Genomic DNA, 20411 nt, shown 5'->3' with positions numbered 1-20411 from the left:
AATTTCACTGTTTTACGCCGAATTTGGCTCGTAGAATCAATGATCCACTTCTGCGCCAAATAAAAAATCATCTGTAATGCAATTAGAACATGAATCAATAGCTAAACTCGGAGGGAGGGAGGGAGGGAGACGTAGTATAGATCCCTGCTGTAGGGGTAAAATACCGCACAATCAATAATGACGTGAAGATATGCAGATAGTACGAGTTTTGCTTTGAATTTTTTTTTCCTTTATCAATTAATCAATTAACTATGACACAGGTGTCTTTTTGGGAAGATAAAGAGTGGTCGGGATGGATCGTAGGAAAGACAAAGAGTGTCCATGATTTTGTAACCACACAGGGAGAAGATATGCACCATTTGTTTCGGGAGACATGCATTGATCCACCGTCCATTGTCAGTTCAGTTCAAAAAATTGGAAAGGCAGAAAACCGCTAAAATCCAGAATTCCAGATTGACACGTACGTGTCATAACCTCCTTTAATCTCTCGCAACAATTTCAGCGTAGGTATCCTTTTTGCGATTTCGCATAACTTCCCAAATTAGAAGAGACAGAAAAATGCAACACAGTGCTGGTTGGTTTCCCCTAATTACTTCTGTTCTTCTGTCCATGAAGAAGAGGCATGTGAGTTTCACTCTCTAATTAATCCAGTCTTTTAATTTCGATTTTACTTTTAATCTTGTTTCTCATTGTTTGTTTTGCAGATACTATCGAACATCACAAAAATCTACAAATCGGCTGTTTATGGTCTGCTCCGTGTGTTTTGTGGGTTCAATGGATTTTAGTGACTGGTATGATCTTTATCTGTAATCAGCAACATTATTTTGTTGGTGTCTATGTATATAACCAACAGATGGTTTTCGACCATCGATACTATTTCATAAATCTCCCCTCTCTCTCTCTCTCTGATACTTCTTGTCCTTCGGTACCGACTCCAGATTTCTCTTCTTCTTCTCTCCTTATCATTATCTTATGTGGATACTTGAAGGGTTGGATTCATTAACATGAAAGAATTGACCAAAAATCGTAAGGTTTATCAGTTTTAGGTTGTTGTTTATGTTTTTTTTTTCCCTTCAGAGATTTTGTTGACATTCAGAGGTTCAATGTAAATTGAAGTTAACTTCACAAGAATCTATCTGGGTTTGGGATTGAGTAAGCTATCTGGTGGTATTGGGATTTGAAGATGGAGATTTCTTGAAGGGAAATGCTAGAAAACTAGCTACTTTCTCGTTGGTTGCACGCATTCTTACATGGCAAATAGACGTGGCAAGAAGATGTGGATTAATGGCAAGACGTCACTGATTTGGAAGTGAGAGACAACAAAAAACTTATCGTGACTTTTTTTTTATCCCTCTCTAGCTCTCTCCGTTCGTTTATCTCATAGAGGCCATTGTATATTAGTTTATATATAGTATTCAAGCATTCACCACTCTTACAATTACTTAGGTATCCATGCATTATTTTAAGCAATAACGTAACCCGAGCTCTTGATTTTAATTATTGCGTTAAAATCATGTGGAAGCGACAATTATTTAGGTATTCAACTAGACAATGATACTCTAAATATTGCAAACAACACAAACTAGAAAATAAAAGAGACGAGAATTTAACGAGGTTGAATCCTCAGGAAAAAGAGAGATTTTATATATTATTGTTTAGGAGAAAATATATAAACCCTAAGAGAGAAAGAAAAATTTTTGGTGTGTCTTTTTAACTTTATCTAATAGGCTATTTATACTAGTTACTTAGGTCCTCTACACTTTGTATTTCCTACAAACTAGGATGCTTAGAGCTTCTCCGATGAAACGTATGTGAGGGGAAAAGTATGCATCCACATAGGATGCACAACCATATTTATAAAAAATCATCTCCAACCCATTGATGTGGGGATGAAGTGGCAAAAAACAAATTAGACATCCTCTAGGTGAACTTCTAGTTTTAGACATTCACTTAGAGGATATCTTACCATCTTAGTCACACTTTAACTAATAAAAATCAATGAGAACAATAATGAAAATAATTTTAACTAATTATATGCCTACAAATAAGTAAAGAAAGATGAAACAATTTAATGGGTTGGACATAAAAAAAATTTCTAATATTTAGGATTTTATACCTAGAGGATGTCTTAAAAGTGAGGCCACATATGAAACATCCACGTTCACCGTTGTAGAAGCTGTATACTGTATGTAAAGTGTACTCTATACAGCCGTAGATTGTTTATCAACTTATTAAAGAAAATATTTAATGTTTTGATAGATCAAATTAGAAAGAAAAACTCTTTTTAAATTATTGAAATCTTGAACAAATCTCGCATTAATTAGTTGAGGATTTACCCTTGGATTTATGGTCCCCTATGTGGCGGGAGGATACTAAAAACATCTTTTCTCAAACTAAAGTGTGGTTAAGAATTAAAGGTTTACCCTTGGATTTATGGAATGAATCTTCATTCATGAGCATAACTAAAGACTGGGGAAGGTTGGTGGCAATTTCAACGGCAACATCTGGCTTTTTCAAGCTTATAGAGGCTACAATTCGTGTGGAGGCTAAGTTACAAGATATTCCAGCAGCCATTACTAAGTGGATAGATAATAGAGAAATCTGTTTGTTACTTCAGGTAATTCCGACAGGCAACTTAGATAAGATCAGGTGCATCGTAGTGGGCCGTAATGATGATGAATCAAAGGAAGCTGAATCTCGCGAGCAATATCAGACCCCTTGTTCTAATCATATGGTTAACTATAAGGAAAAGGGTAAAGATCATCTGATTCTCGATAATTTATCTCCGGCAACAACTACAACGGTAACTCCTCTCAGCAGAAAGAAGGGAGGAGAAGCAACCACGTCAGGGGTAAATTTGAGTAGTCAATTTGAGTTTTTGAATTCAATTCAAGGGAACAGTCCATTTCGGAAATTATCAGAAGTGAGGGAAAAGGTCGCATCAGAGGTGAGAGAGGAAACAAAAGTACCTAAAAATCCGTAAAAGATCAGGGCATTAATGAGAATGATGTACGCTCGGTAAGGAACAATATCAATTATGGGTTAGCGTGTGAAGACTTGTCGTTAGTTGATAAGAAAGCAACAACTGACATGGGGAAAAGTGTCTTGGCTTTGAAGTCGGTCGTTGGTGTTGACATTTCAGAAAAGCCTTCAAGCTCCAGCAACATAGGACTGCAAAGCAACACGGGGTCTGAAGTAGTGTTACTTGGAAATAGAGTGATCACGGAAGGTGGCTTTCCTAAAGGTTTTTTTGTACAGTCGATGGAGCTAAGTGAATATCCTTTTCAAGTATCTTCTGGTCCGTTTGCTGTATTGGAGGGTGAGTTAGAGAGGAAAGGACTTTTGTTTGATTCGAGTCTCGGGTTGGGTGCATGTGCTGCAGTCACTTCAACGGCAGATAACAAGAAGATTGAATTTGGAACCAATGGAGCATGAATCGTTTGGCTTACACCTGGGCTTAGGAAACGGGCCATTAACTACTACCAGTCCAGCAATTCCTCTTGAAGTGATTTTAACGGGTGCTATTAGTAATAATTCTCTGTTTATTGAAGAAATTGAGCTAAAAGAAGACGAACCTGCTAGAGATAAATTAGGGATCTGTTTTAGTGAGAACATCAATTGGAGAGTAAAAGGAAAGTTGAAAATTCATAAGGTTGTCAATCATAAAAGATTTAAACAGAAAAGGTTTCTGAGGTTTCTGCTTCATGGACTTTCCCCTGAGGCGAGGTCTTCAATTCATGAAGAGAATTTCAAGAAGAAGGAATTTTGTGTTTGCGACCAAGACGATGAGAGACGAAGATTGGAAGCTGAGACAATCGCGGATGCTCACATGGGTGCTCGTCTGGTGGATTTAATTTCTGCTGGTAAGAATTCTATTCAGAAAAATCAAAATTCTAGGGTTTTTTGTTCACAATTTTTTGGTACTGCTTGGTTGGACGATAAGCATTGTGATTCAAACCCATCATCTTCTCAACTTGAATCTTATATAGCAGAGCATGTAACGAATGAAATTGTTCAATTTAATTTGAAGTATTCTGTGGAGGATGTAAATTTAGTTTCAAAGAAGGGGGTTGAATGTTTTAATGGATTTTAACATTCCAAGTTACAATATTAGAGGTTTGGGGACTGAAGGTAGAGATACTGCAATTAGCTCTGTGGTGAATCTTGAAAAGGCAGCTGTGGTTTTTATTCAAGAAACAAAAATGGACCACATGGATGATTTTACAGTAAGGAGTCTTTGGGGTACTGGGGGGAATCAATGGGCTGCAGTAAATTCGATTGCTGCGTCTGGGGGGATCTTAACAGTGTGGAACGATGCTATTTTTAATTGTGAGGAGGTGTTTGCACAAACTCATTGTCTCTCCATCAGAGGCACCAGAATTTGTGATGGTTTTGAATGTGTTCTTACTAATGCGTATGGTCCAACAGGGGTTGCAGATAGAACTAGAATTTGGTCTGAGTTAGATGAGGTGAGAGCAAAGTGGCCGGGATTACCTTGGTGTATAGGTGGGGACTACAATGTTATTAGGGTCTCGTCTGAAAAAAATACTCCAAGTGCTTCAGATGTGATATGAGGCGGTTTGATTCCTTTTTGCGAAGACATGAATTATGCGACTTACCACTGAATGGAGGGCTATTTACCTGGTCAAATATGCAAATTCCACCTATTTTATGCAGATTGGATAGATTTGTTGTTAGTGGGTAGTGGGAGGACAAGTTCCCTTTAATGGATCAATGTGTTCTCACACGGACGGTATCAGATCATTCTCCATTGTCTCTACGAAGTGGTGGTATCGTATTTGGTCCCTTTCCTTTTAAGGTTGAAATTTTCTGGTTAGAGCATCCTAGTTTCAAAGATCTGATGTTCTTTTGGTGGAATAGCATGTGTTTTGAGGGTTCTTCAAGTTTCATCTTTGCTAAGAAATTGCAAATGTTGAAGTCAATATTAAAGGGCTGGAGTAAAGAGACTTTTGGGAATTTGGATAAGAAGTTAAGGGAACTGGAAGTACTAATTGACATTCTGGACAAGAAGGAAGAGGTATCAGCTCCTATTTCAGATGTGGAGATTTTGGAGAGGGCTAGTCATCGTCGACATTATAATGAAGTGCTTGTCTTGATAGCGAAGAAGTGGAAATACGTTGGCATGAGGACGGGGAAAGGAATACAAAGATGTTTCACAAAATAGCGAATGGGAACATAAGGAAAAACGCGATGTTTAAGTTGATGATTGGTTCAGAGGAGGTTGTGTGTCAAGATCGAATTATCAAATAGGTGACTGAGTTTTATGAGAAGTTGTATACTAGAGATCAGGAGGAGGATGTTGACCTGGAAGAGTTTTCTTTCTCAACTATTTCAGAGACGCGGAGCACTTAGCTTGAAAGAGAAATTTCTGAAGACGAGATCATGTCGACTATCAAATCTTTCAAGCTAAATAAGTCTCCAGGGCCCGATGGGTTTCCGATTGAATTTTACAAAGTTTCTTGGGAAGTTATTAAAAACGATTTTATGAAAGTGATGAAGGAATTTAATGAGATTGGGGGTGTCAATTGGCGCTTAAACTGCACTTTTATTTCATTGATTCCGAAGAAGAAAGACGATGTTCAGTTGAAGGATTTTCGGCCTATTAGCCTGGTCAGTACTATCTATAAGATCTTTTCAAAAGTTATCGCCAATAGATTAAAGGTGGTTATCCCAAATCTGATTTCTCAATCACAAGGTGCCTTTCTAGCCGAGAGACAGATATTAGACGGAATCTTAATTGCAAATGAGCTAATTGACTCTAGAAAGATACAGGGAAAATAAGGGATTGTGTGAAAGTTGGATATGGAAAAGGCTTACGACCATGTTCTCTGGGGATCCGTAGAAGGTGTGCTTAAGAAGATGGGGTTCGGTTGGAAATGGAGAAGATGGGTTAAAAATTGCATTTCAAATGCTAGGTTTTCAGTTATCATCAATGGAGCAGCGAAAGGGTTCTTTAAATCTTCTCAGGGTCTCCGGCAGGGAGATCCTCTATCTCCGTTCTTATTCCTTTTGGTGGATGAAGTTTTTAATAAACTTATGAATAATGCGAAGTCTGAAGGTTGTCTAAAAAGTTTTTATGTGAAAGAAAATGGTATGGAACTCTCTCATCTTCAATTCGCGGATGACACAATTGTATTCCCAGATGCTAAGGTAGAAGAAGTTCAAAAGCTTATGGAGGTGTTAGAGAGTTTCAAGGCCAAAACAGGCCTGAAAATTAACCTCGCTAAGAGTGCCATGATGGGTATTGGGGTTCAGCAGGAATGTATTCAAGAATGTGCAGGATTAGCAGGGTGTGCAGTTAGAGAGTTTCCAATTTCTTATCTTGGGATTCGTATTGGGGCGTCTACTAGACTAAGATCTGTTTGGAATATTGCGATTGAAAGAATGATTCTGAAGCTAGCTCCTTGGACGAGAAGGTACCTCTCGAAAGCCGGAAGGGTTGAGCTCATCAATAGCGCGGTAGCATCCATCCCTTTGTATTATCTTTCACTTTTTAAAATGCCTATTTCAGTAGCGAAGAAATTAGAAAAACTGATGCGAAATTTTCTTTGGGGAGATACTATTAACAAGAAAATCCTTCATTGGAGGTCGTGGAAAAAAGTTTCTGTCCCAAAGAGTGAAGGCGGTCTGGGCATCAGAAATTTAAAGGTTACCAACGACGCGCTTTTAACAAAGTGGTTGTGGAGATATGGAGAGGAGAAGATGAGTTTCTGGAGGAAAATCATTTTTGAGAAATTCAGCGACATTGAAGAAGTTGGGTTACCTAAAGACTCAAAAAAAACTTATGGGTGAGGGTTATGGCGGGGTATTCTCAATCAGTCTGCTTTCCTTAAGAATGGGTCCAAAATTTCAACAGGTAGAGGAAATAAGACGAATTTTTGGGATGATGTTTGGTGTCATGAAAAAACTCTTAGAGAGTTATTTCCAAAGCTATGGAAAATCAGCAGAAAGAAGGAAGCTACAGTTGAAGATATCTACATCGATGACAGGGCTGGACCGTCTTGGTACATTGACCCTTGTAGAAGGCTTAAGGATCAGGAAATTCAAGAAGTTACAAAATTCTCTAGACTTTTAGACGATCGAGGAGCTCCTGTTGCAACCGATGGTAAACGGGAGTGGACTTACAGCCCCAAAGGTATGTTCTCTGTTAGTCTTGCTATGCTTGGCTTATGCATGATCAAGGACATATCACACCTCCAAAATTTCCATCTAAATACATTTGGAACAAGACAATCCCTCCTAAGGTTAGTTTCTTGGTTCGGGCGGCTGCAAATAGAGTTGTTCCCACTCTTTCTACATTGTCGAGAAGGGGTATGATAGTGGTGAATTTATATGGGTTCTGTGATAATAATGAGGAACCGGTTGAGCATTTGTTTCTCCACTGCCCTTTCATTTGGAAGATTTGGGAACATTTTCTTCAATAGCTGGGTTTTGCCTGGGTTCATCCCACAACCATTATTGATTTCTTATGGAAGTGGAAATTGAAGATTTCGACCAAACCCCTTGTGTTCTTCCGATATTGTCTTCCGTTTGCTTTGTGGTGGGTGGTGTGATTGGAAAGAAATGACATTCAAATAGCGAAGAAGCAAGGGAGGAAAACCTTAAACTCTCTTATTATAGATATAAAGGTTGTTGCTTAGTTGGTCTGTTAATGTTGATTCATTCAAAAACATGAAGTTAGATGACTTCGTTTTTGATTGGAAAATCTTGTTTAGAGAATAGTCAGTTGTAAGTTCTTTTTTCTCTCATGTATCTTTCGAGGGTACTGTCTTGGCACTTTTTTTTTTCTAATTTCATCTTATCTTTTTCAAAAAAAAAAAAAGTTGAGGATTAAGAGTATCTGACATATGGTTTTTCACTAACACTAATCTAAACCTCACCAACTAAAATTGATAGGTAAAGTTAACTAGTTAAGCCACGTACGGTACATGGTTTTAACGGCTTCTAACGGGGGTACCATATTTGTTTGGGGTGTACCAATACAAAGCAAAGGTACTGGATGGTTTGTTTTACCATACGGATACAGGCACACCCTCAATCTAATACTATATAGTACCCACATTACTAATTAGAAGCTCATTAATTTGATACCTATATACACCAAGCATGATCATGAAGATATAATCTGTGGTCCCAAGATAATCTCAATAAAATACAAGATTGTTTAATTGATTTGTTTGTCTTCCACTTGCTAGTAATTAATAACGATCTTGTATATGATTTTGAAGATTGGCTTCTATCCCCTACCCCAAAAGTCATCAATTTATGATCTCAATGAAGATTTTGGAAACTTCATTTGGTAAGTGCAAGCAATGTGGCATACGCCAATTGTAAAGTATATCTGCCCAGTGCCCATATCCCAAGCATCACCATACGAAAGATCTACTTCTTCTTAAGGTGTGACCATAATAACATAGGATCATCACCCTTTTTGATTTTTGTTTTGGTAATCCTTCATTATTAATTATCACAAGCTTGAAAATATAAGAAATCTACTTCACCGTGCATTTTCTTTCTATTATTTCTGCGTGTTCGCAAAATGGCATTGGAAAAAGGCAAAGTTTTGTAATATTTGATTTGGGAACCATCTGGGCTTTGTATGCTCATTAATGAACTGGTATTTAACTAACCCGATAGTATACATATCGAGGCTTTGAATCGATAACACATCACAATTATTGCTGATGAGCTAGGCAGCTAGTGGTATTTGTTTTGATTTTATTAATGCGGACGACGTCATACTGTGGGTGGAAAATACCACACACTCATTAGGTACGCGAATTATTATATAGCACTATGCGAAGATGAATGCACATTTATATTCAAGATGACGAATTTGATGATGTCACAAAGTCACGATAAAAATGTGAAGATCTATGCTTCGGAAAAAAACGCGTTGGCAATATAAATGTCCAAACGACATTGTCCCAAAATAGGGGCTTTATTAGCTATCTTCCATTATGTAAACTCCTATATAAGGGAACAACCACCATTGGAAAAGGAGGAGATTTTTTTCGTGAGCAGAACTTAGTATTTTAGGAGAGAGAGTATTATTTGTTACCCAAGTTAGGGTTTCATCATATTTCATTTGTAAGTTTTTAATAATACATCTTGAGTATTTTATCATGGTTTTTTTAGATTGTTTAACAGATTATCTTAGGGTATAGTTGTGGAATTTCCTTCAACTATATTTTGGCGCTAGAATACAGCTTGGATGATATATCCTGTTGGTGATATTCATTGAAAAAAGTGTTTAAAAATATTTCTAGTTTATAATCTTTTCATCATCAATCTTTGAGTGTTTTAGAAGTTTGGATCTGAAAAATGTAACCAAAAGTTTTCATCCAGGAAAAACAATTTTCCATAGTATCTCTTTATAGAGTACTTTTTCCTTCGTCAAGAGAAGATATTGTTACAGGAACAACAGACGGTGAAACAAGCATTCACAGGAGAAAACGCAACGCCAGTTAGAAGGAGCAGGAGAATTTCAGGAAGATGAAGAGGCGAACACGCAGAATCTTCAAGGATGGGAGAAAAAAAACCCAGAATAAACAGGTTCAATCTCAGATTCAACAGGTTGAAGAGCAAAACAACCGCAAGAATTATGATGAGGTAAGTGTTCGTACCACAGATACAGCGGACGAAAACGAGCAAAGAATTGGAGAAGAAGGACTAGTGGTAGAAAATGAGGAGAATATGACGATATAAGATCTTCGGCAAAGATTAGTTGAAGAAAGGAGAAGATAAGAAGAAGAAGTGCGAACTTGACACGTCAGAATGATGAACTAAGGGAAAAAAATAATAGGTTGCTCGAGCGGAGGACACAAACCACATCAAGGACGACACGTGAAAGCTCAAGATGAAGGACAAGTAGGAGCAAGTCAGGATGTAGCAGATCTAACCGCATGGATGATAGACAAGAACAACACTAGATAACACTGTTGGGAATTTTCAGGTATGAGATAATATGCAGGAAGGGCGCAATCATAATCGCATGGAACACCAACTGGTGGAGGATCGATACATACAAGAAGGTGAATGTCATCGTATACAAGGAGATACTATGACCACACATACTATGATCAGGAAGATGAAAGTGATGAAGAACATGAAAGGATGATATTACAAGGTAGAAAAATGTTGTGAAATCAACGCGATCAGGAAAAAGAAGATGAAAGACGCAGGGAAGCGCGTCTAAATGCAAGAAATGAAAGGAACGAGAAAGATAGAGCAAGCGAAGAAGAGATGAGGCGGAAGAACAAGAACTACAAGAGGCGCTGCGTCAAAGTAGGCATGACAACAGGGAAGACAAGCAAGATTGAAGAGACCCATGCAACAAGATCAGATCATGAACAAAACAAACTTAAGAGAATTAACAGAAGTAAGAGTGATGATGACAACACGAAGAGACGGAGGAAGGCGAATATTGGATGAAGTCATAGAAGAAGCAGGTAAAATACCTTTCGCAAGGCATATACAAATGGCAGCAGTAACATTTAAATGCACTTTACCTGTCTTTACTAATATTTTTGATGGAACCACATGTGCAGTGCAGCATATAAAGACGTACATCAGTTATTTCCTTCAATAGGAAGATAACGATGTGATCCTTTGTAAGTATTTTCCTGCCAGTTTAACATGAGAGGCGCTACAATGGTTTGAAGGGCTACCAATGGGAACAATAAGATCGTTCAATCATATCCAAAGTATATTCCTAGGATCATACATTAGTAACAACATGTTACGACCAGGAATTGAAAAGATATTCATCTTAAGGAGAAGAACCAACGAAAGCTTGCGTTACCTAACCACACGTTGGAGGACCATGTGTAGTGTGATGGCTGGGAAAGTGGGTGAGAGAAATTTCATCTTGGCTTTCATTAACACACTTTTTCCAACAGACTTGTTGTATACACAGATATTTAGGATGAAAGATACCATTACTATGACAGAGTTGCGCGAGTTCCAAGAATACGTTGCTCTTGAAGAAATGAATAGAGATATGGAATCTTATCCAGTTGCGGTTACAAATTCCAATGAAGAGAATGCAAACCTACTTCCAAGAACAACAAACGCGGTCGCAAGCACATCCCAAAGGAGTCAAGAAAAGATAATGATAGAGGATAAGCAAAAGCAGGTAGCAACTATTAATCCTGCATCTCCAGTTCTGTTGAATCTGTATGTGCGGTATGAACACTTACTTTATCGTAATCGATAGTGTCATTCTTCTCTGGTTCACGCTGAGGCTGAGTTTGGACTTGATTTCCTTCATTATTTCTTTCTCCCCTCCTTGATAATTCAGCAATTGCACTTTTTCTTCTTCCAGCGATTCTTCTGCTCCTCCTGATTGTTGCCGCTTGTTCTGCTGTAGATGTAGGTCTCACCATTTGTTTATCTGTGAATAATGTTTTCTCTTGACGAAGAAAAAGGTACTTTCTAAGCTTGTGTTGTCCGACAATGCTAAGATGGTAAGAGAAATTAGCCTTCCTATATTTTGAGGAATGATGCCAGAAAGTTGGTTGTAATTAAGATATAGAGTGCTCGGGCTAGTCAAATTGGTTATAGAAGAGGGGATTGAACCACTGAGATTGTTTTTGGACAAAGATAAGTCAATCAGTGAGCTTAGCCTACCAATTTCTCGAGGAATGATGCCAGAGATTTGATTTTGTTGAATCACTAAAAGGAACAAGCTAGTCAGATTGCATACTGAAGTAGGGATTACGCCAGTGAGATTGTTAGCGCTCAAATCTAAGTTTACAAGAGAGCGTATACTTCCTATATCTCGAGGAATGATGCCAGAAAGCTGGTTATCATAAAGGTAGAGGGTTTCAAGGCTAGTCAAATTGCATATAGAAGTAGGGATCGAACCAGAGAGATTGTTTGTGTACAACCATATACCAGTGAGAGAATACATATTGCTAATTGCACGCGGAATAGATCCACCAAATTGATTTTCAGAAAGATCTAGCACATGCAGACTTGTAAGAGAGCCTAATTGAGACGGAATGGTTCCGAAGAGTTTGTCGTCGCTCAAATTAAGACTAACAAAGTTGGAGAAAGATGAGAAGTTGAAATCATAGAGTGTACCTTCTAAACCCAAGCCAGATATATTTAATTCCGTGATGCTTCCTTCATTATAATAAATTATGGGTATCGAGACGGATCATCGATTAGAGAAAACGAAATCAAAGAAGACAATGTTTAAAGTGGTTCGGCATTAACGCCTACATCCACTGATAGAACCCCGTAGGGTGGATTATATTGATCTACAGATAGATAATTCTGGTATAATTATACATTTACAATGATTCCTATTTATATAAGAAGATAGAAACAGTAAACCTAAAGATAGAAACAAACTAACAAACTACATATCTTTGACTAGGCATATCCATCTAGCTAGCTGACTAAATCTTCCGGATATATTGTGAATATTCCAACACCCCCCTCAAGTTGGACACGGAAAAATTTGTAGTGTTCAACTTGAATAAATCTTCAACCATGAATTATGTAGCATGACTCCTGGCTGTTGTATTAATCTTTGACCGGAGAACATCGCATTTTCCTAACGACTAACTGTCATCAGTAAATAATAGAAATAACAGTAACCACTTTTTTTTTTTTTTTAAATCTTTAACATAAACTTCCATTAGAATCTTGTAAAACAGTCACTTGATTTCATTTAGATCCTCTTTGAAAAAAAGTATCGAATGTGCAACGGCAGCAACAAAATAACCTTCTCAACGGCAGCACGTAGTCTTCATTGCCCGATGCCTAATGTTCCCAGAAAGTGGAGCCGAGTGCTTCGTATGTTGATTACTAACCATGGCAAGACATGATAGACACACCAACAACGTGAATGATTGGATAACGGGGTTTGAAGAATGTTTAAAAGAGTGATATGGGTTTGATTTGTTGACGACAAACAGAGATAAGACATACAAACAACTTGTAGTCTTTTATAAAAAATCGACCATACTGAGATACAGAGATGGACGTGTAAAATAGTTTTCTTGGACGAAAAACTAACGTTTGAAATAAGATAAGAAAAATGGCGATCTTTAGAGGAGGAAACTCCTGATATTGAGGGAGATTTCCGCGTGATATTGGCCATACTCTTGACGGAAGAAGAGAAAACATTCCTTGATAAAAAGAAAGCAACAACTTAAACGTTGTGTATGATGCCCGTGAATAATAAGATCATGGATACTGTGAACATGGACTTCAGCTTTCACTGTATTAACAGACCACTAAAGGCCAATGATTGATGTGATCAATTAATTAAAAATTATAATAGCTCCTGTCTAACAAAAGCATAATTCCAAGGATCATGGCATCTGCTGTGGTTAATGATTTATATACGGACAAGAATATCATGAGAGTATCTTGCCTCGAGGATTTCAAAAAGCAGAAATCCAAGATATTGACGAATTTCACGCGTCATTTTGTTGGGAGATCACAATAAGAACACGGAAAAAAAACTGGGATAATGATCAATTAGGCCGATAATAAATATGATCAATTAGGCCATGAAGGATGTATGAGCTCATGAAAATTTTGAGCTTAATATTTTTAGCTTAGATGAGATCTAAAAACATATATATTTAGACCGTAAACAATAATGATGTTACCAAATCTGAAAAGAGATCATATTTTCAGGAGATAAAAGATGGATATCTCGATAAAGATGTACGAGATGATTTAGTTGACAGGATGATGGTCAACTAAACATTGAGGAATATTAGCTCATAAAATCAGAGCAAGATTTGAATAATAAGATCTTGGATAAAGACCTAAAAGAAGGTATATTTGATCACCAAACAGACTTTTCCTCGATTCAAAATGTTTTGAGGAAGACCCATGATGAATGGGTTGAGATTGAATAAACCCTCGAGATATTGGTCAAGAGCAGGAAACAAAATAAGGTCCAAGATGACCCGTAACAAAGATAGCAGTTAAATGCAATTGAGAAAAGTAGATTATCATCAAAGATAAGTAGCTCGTTAGAGAAAAACGTGACATGAATCGACATGAGATTCCAAAAGATAGAAAGCATCTTCGGCGGAAATGATTGGATCAGTATTTAGAGAGCCAATAGATGATAACTCTGATAAACTGAGCTAAGATTCATCAATAGGCAAAAAGAGACTACTATTCACCATCACAAGATGGTACTGATGGAAAGAAATACTAAAACAAATTTTAGAAAGCGGAAGCGATTCGAGCGGATCTCCCCGCTCTGATACCATAATAAATTATGGGTATCGAGACGGATCATCGATTAGAGAAAACGAAATCAAAGAAGACAATGTTTAAAGTGGTTCGGCATTAACGCCTACATCCACTGATAGAACCCCGTAGGGTGGATTATATTGATCTCCAAATAGATAATTCTGGGATGATTATACATTTACAATGATTCCTATTTATATAGGAAGATAGAAACAATAAACCTAAAGATAGCAACAAACTAACAAACTACATATCTTTGACTAGGCATATCCAGCTAGCTAGCTGACTAAATCTTCCGGATATATTGTGAATATTCCAACACATTATTACATGTGATTCCATACCATTTGCACGGACTTGTTGTACTCCTAGTAGAAATTATCTTCCAAGAAGGGAGCAGAGAGTGAGTTCCGTTTACAAGGCTAGATTTCCATTTCAAAAGAGCAACTATTTCTGGTTCTACACCTGCTTGTAAATACTGTTTTGTACGAGTGGAAGTAAAAGAAGAACCAGAAGCACAAAGAACGATACTATAACATGAAACTAACAATAATGCTAACAGCACTAAAAAAGTATCAGTGGAAACTTTTAATGGTAGCGCCATTTTTGAAAGAAGAAAGAGTTTCAGTTTTTGGGTGATGATTAAGTATGAAGTAGAAGGGGTGATTTATAGTAGCATTTCTGATTTTGGAAGATTTGGGTTCTAGTCTCTTGTTGCGGTTTGATCTACAGACACACACGATAAGGCTTTGTACGGGTGAGTGATGAATGCAATTAAGTACGGCAACTATTAGTTTCTGGTGTCCCCCCAGTCAGATTAAGATTTAAGACTTTGAATAATTTCTCAAGGAAAAGCTAGTATTCATAATTTCATTAACATTGAAATCTTAGTTAAGAAAGCAACAATGAGCGCTAAATTGACGAATTTTTGAAATTAAACAAAAAAAAGTGATAATTGTAGTAATACTTCGCGTTCTCTTGAAAAAATTGACATCATTAAAATTATCTAAAAGACATATTTTCTGAATCTTGGCGGTTGACATCATATATATCAGATGCTTCCATTTAAAATAGAAAATTATATGCGTAGATTAATATCATAGCAATCATATAAGATTTTATTTGCCGAACTAGATCGTTGTCTTTCAATGGATACTTGATCATAAAACTGCAGCACCACAAGAAGTCATTAAAGGCTATTATGTAATAAGGTTATGAACTAACATTTCAGAAAATTTTGAAACCTCAACCGGCAGTCTAGGAAAGAGATATGAAATGGAGATGGTCCCTCAATCGTACGAGGAGGTTCAGATGACATTTACCACAAGGGTATCCAGTTGGATGTCGAACTCTATTGAGAATCCAGCAACTCAACGTGGATATATTAGAAACACCAAGTCCCAAGTAACCCAATTCGCAGGAGTGGGGTACATACTTGCAAGAGGAGTCGGTATTGGCATTAAAAATATTGGTGCCTCATGACTATCAACGAACAGCAATCAGCATTATGAAGATGTCCGCATCCTAGGCTGATGTGAAGCATTTCCAATAAACATATAAAGGCTTAACATGATCAATTTAATTACTGATAAATGAAATGAAAATAAGAAGGAAGGTTTGGTTACACAAATTCATCAGACAATATGGGTAAGTCTCCTAATGTGATAGTTTCAAAAGGCTTTGCCAAAGATTGCCTACTCTTGGCTGACAATGATAGCTCGACTGATATTTCTTGCATAGTTGGCCTAGTACTTGGATCACCGCGTAAGCATGAAATCCCAACCTTGGCAATGTACATTATTTCTTTCTGAAGACCATTACCTGGAGCTCCGATGCGTTGGTCTAATATGTCTCTCAGCTTTTGATCCGTCTCCGTTGGAATCAAAGATGAAGACGGAAGAAGTATATCAGAGAGCAGTGTGATGACTTCAGATGGATGCCTCCCCATTAGTACTTCAAATATTAGAACCCCAAAGCTATAAACATCGCACTTCTCAGTTACCTTCATTGTATAAGCAAGCTCTGCAACAACATTATTGGAAAAAAAGAAGATGTATACTTAATAACTTTGGAAAATGGTAGAAACAGAAATGGTATCTAAGTTTAAACAGAATTGTACCTGGAGCAATATATCCGAAGGTTCCTGCAAGTGATGTCCAGTTGGATGAATCTGGTTTCAACATTCTCGCAGTACCAAAATCAGACACACGAGCACCATATTCTGAATCTAACAAGACATTATTGCTCGTTAAGTCCCTATGGACTAATGCGGGTACGCAATCATGGTGCATGTAAGCAAGTGCATTAGTTGTTCCATTGATGAACCTTATCCTCTTTATCCAATCAAACTTCGCTGCTCGTTCTCCATCAGATAAAACACTTTTCAAACTTCCTCTCTCTATGAACTCATATACCAAAAATGAGATCCGTCGTTCTGGACTAGAACAGAAACCAAGAAGCTTTACGATGTTCCTGTGACGGGTTTCTGTCAATGCATTCACTTCGCTTTCAAAAGATTTCATGTCAACTAACTCAGAATCTTCATCTGGCGAGTGAAGTTTCTTCACGGCTACAACCTGTCCATTAGACAGCTCTGCTTTGTAAACGCTCCCGTATCCTCCTGTTCCGATGCAGTATTTCGTATCAAAATTTTCCGTTGCTTCAATTATGTCTTCAAACGCGATTTTCCCATCGTAATTCCAGATTGAAAATAAATTTCTTCCAACATCTGAAGCGTTCGCTCTATCCATTTTCGCGTCATTTCTTACTGATCTTTTACGAAGTCGATAAAAGATTGCGAGAAGTATGAATAGAAAAAATAATAAACCCAACAAAGCGAGTAGGACTATGAGCAAGAGTTGATGATTGTTTTCTTTTCTTCCAATAATCACATCCGACGAATTACATGGTTTTAAACCTCGAAAGTTCTTACCACATAATCCATTGTTGTTCTTGAATGCATCAGTCGGAGCATCTTCAAAGGCCTTGGTGTTCGGAAGAGGACCCCTCAATTCATTGTACGAAATATTGACAGTGGTCAAGCTAAACATCTGATCAAATGAAGATGGAATTGACCCGAAAAGCTTGTTGTGGGATACATTTAGTGTTTCTAGTTTGCTTAGTTTTCCGAGATCTGATGGTATCCCTCCACTCAACTCATTGTAACTAAGATCTAACAAAATTTGCAACGAATCCAAGTTTCCAATCTCGGGTGGGATACTTTCATTAAAATTGTTACTGCTCAAATTCAAAGATAGTAAAGTTGAACACTGCCCTAGTTGTTTGGGTATTGATCCGATGAGTTTATTTTCTGATAAATCTAGATATTGCAGGTTGGATAACATTCCAATTGATAAAGACAACCTGCCAGAAAGCTGGTTATTGCTCAAATTCAACTTGATCAGTGAAGACAATTTCAACAACTCCTTCGGAATTTCTCCTACTAAGTTATTTGAACCAAGATGAAGTTCGCCTAAAATCTTCAACTTTCCCAATTCAGATGGTATTCTACCTGTGATATTGTTCCCTGAGAAAGATAGGACTGTCAAATTTTGACATTTTCCCCAGTCTTTCGAGAGTTCACCATACAACATATTGTTTTCCGCATCAAGCCTAGATAGATGAGGATACACTTCAAACGCCTCGGTTAGGTTATCTACTAGTTTATTGTTTCCAAGAACGAGTTTTTTAAGGCTGGTGCAACTTCTAAGGCTTCTTGGTATAGGACCTGTGAAAAGATTATTACGTGCCACAAGTTTTTTAAGGGTTCCTCCCTGACAAACATTTTGAGGTAAGTAACCAGAAAATCTGTTCCGACCCAAATATAATTTTTCCAACTGTGTTAGATTGTTCATTCCCGTCGGCAATGATCCATTTAATTGATTTTCAAAAAGATATAAATTAGTCAAATTTCTCAAATTACCTAATGAAGTAGGGATCGGACCAGTGAGGTTATTCGTGGACAGATATAAGCCAGTTAAAGACCTTAGGTTTCCAATATCTTGAGGGATGGCACCAGTGAGTTGATTATGAGCAACTGATAAATATGTGAGGTTGGTCAAGTGGCATATAGAAGTAGGGATGGAACCAATGAGATTGTTTCCCTGCAAAGCTAACCCAGTCAGAGAACTTAGCCTTCCTATATCTTGAGGGATGGCACCAGTGAGTTGATTTTGAGCAACTGATAAATATCTGAGGTTGGTCAAGTGGCATATAGAAGTAGGGATGGAACCAATGAGATTGTTTCCCTGCAAAGCTAACCTAGTCAGATAACTTAGCCTTCCAATATCTTGAGGGATGGCACCAGTGAGTTGATTTTGAGCAACTGATAAATATCTGAGGTTGGTCAAGTGGCATATAGAAGTAGGGATGGAACCAATGAGATTGTTTCCCTGCAAAGCTAACCCAGTCAGAGAACTTAGCCTTCCTATATCTTGAGGGATGGCACCAATGAGTTGATTATGAGCAACTGATAATATTGTGAGGTTGGTCAAGTGGCATATAGAAGCAGGGATTGAACCAGTGAGATTGTTTGTGTACAACCATATACCAGTGAGAGAATATAAATTTCCAATTTCACGCGGAATGGATCCACTAATTTGATTTTCAGAAAGCTCTAACACCTGCAGACTTGTGAGAGAGCCTATTTCTGGTGGAAAACGTCCAGAAAATTTATTCATGTAAAGAAAAAGGTGGGTGAGTTTTGGAAGAATGCCAATTTGAGACGGAATGGTTCCAAAGAGTTTGTTGTCGCTCAAGTTAAGACTAACAAAGTTGGAGAAAGATGAGAAATTGAAATTATAGAGTGTACCTTTTAAACCCAAACCAGATATATTCAATTCCAGGACGCTTCCTTCTTTGTTACAAGTGATTCCATACCACTTGCATGGAGTCGTCGTACTTGCAGCAGAATTTATCTTCCAAGAGGGGAGGAGAGAGTGAGTTTGATTTACAAGGCTAGATTTCCATTTCAAAAGAGCGTCTACTTCATGTTCTACACCTACTTGTAAATGTTGTTTTGTGCCGGTGGAAGAAAAAGAAGAACCAGAAGCAGATAGAACAATACTGTAACATGAAACTAACAGTGATGCTAACAGTACTACTAGTAAAGTATCAGTGGAAACTTTTAATGGTTGCGACATTTTTGAAAGAAGAAGGAGTTTTAGTTTTTGGGTGATGATTAACTAACGAAGTAGTAGAAGGGGTGCTTTATGATAACATTTCTGATTTTGGAAGATTTGGTTGCTAATCTCTTGGTGCGGTTTGATCCACAGGCAGACCCGATAAGGCTTTGTACGGGTGAGTGACGATAACAATAGAAAGAAAAATAACCACGTATCCTACAACGATTAATCTTAGAATAGCCTAAAAACAACATATTCACATAAATTTTTTCTGCTGGGTCCCATGGCATTTAGTACGTGACCAATTGCTCTCAACGGGTTAATCGTATCCCTCTATACGGCATATTGTTTAGATGTTGTTTTTTAAGTTGTCTGTATAGAATTACTCGTAGATTTATTACTTTTCTCTTCCAATGAAAACACAGTTGTCAAATGAAACATTTGCACGTGGTTGTTCTGTCAGTGGGACATTCTTTATTAAAACCACTGCAATTTTAATAAGTTAGCAGGACAAGTAATATCAACATCAACTCTACGATTATTCATTGAAACCACTGCATCACCTTTTTCTTTTAGCTAAAGCAATGGACCGTAAGTCATCCCGGAGAGCGACACACTGTCTAAAACACTAGTTGAAAGAATTACCATGATGCATTTTATGCAAAGTTTATAAGTGTATGTATCTCCCAAGAACTTGTAATCAGGAAGCGCATTCTCTTGATACATGGCTTAGATCAAACAGTATGTCGATATTTAGGTCCTCTCGTCCTCTATGGCTGTCTAGTCTTGTTTTTTCTTTTTATCGCAAGGGAAGATTTTATTCATGAGAAAGACGGGAGAATCCTAAAACAAGCTACCGTATAGAAATGTTGGAATATTTTCAACGCCGCTAACCAAAGGGGGGTCCTGGGGGGCATCGCCCCCGGAAGAATTTTTTGAACTGAAGGTTTTATTTGGCCGATAAAAGCCTGTTCGAAAATTTCGAATCCAAAAGACACCATTGATGTCTGTTGATGAAGGAACCTGACGTTTCGT

General features: G+C 37.6%; 1 protein-coding gene across 1 annotated transcript; it reads right to left on the bottom strand.

Moving 5' to 3' along the window:
* Window positions 1–15706: 15706 nt before the first annotated feature.
* Window positions 15707–19467, bottom strand: LOC113294034 (MDIS1-interacting receptor like kinase 2-like). The gene is made up of 2 exons (XM_026542462.1): window positions 16373–19467; window positions 15707–16275 (listed from the first exon to the last, which is right to left on the bottom strand). The coding sequence occupies exons 1-2, from the start codon at window positions 19392–19394 to the stop codon at window positions 15875–15877; spliced, it is 3423 nt and encodes a 1140-aa protein (XP_026398247.1). The 5' UTR covers window positions 19395–19467; the 3' UTR covers window positions 15707–15874.
* Window positions 19468–20411: the final 944 nt, after the last annotated feature.

Source organism: Papaver somniferum, chromosome 7 (assembly GCF_003573695.1).
Source record: "Papaver somniferum cultivar HN1 chromosome 7, ASM357369v1, whole genome shotgun sequence".
Lineage (NCBI taxonomy): Eukaryota > Viridiplantae > Streptophyta > Magnoliopsida > Ranunculales > Papaveraceae > Papaver > Papaver somniferum.
Note: the sequence above shows the minus strand (reverse complement) of the source record. Positions and strands in the feature narration are given on the sequence as shown.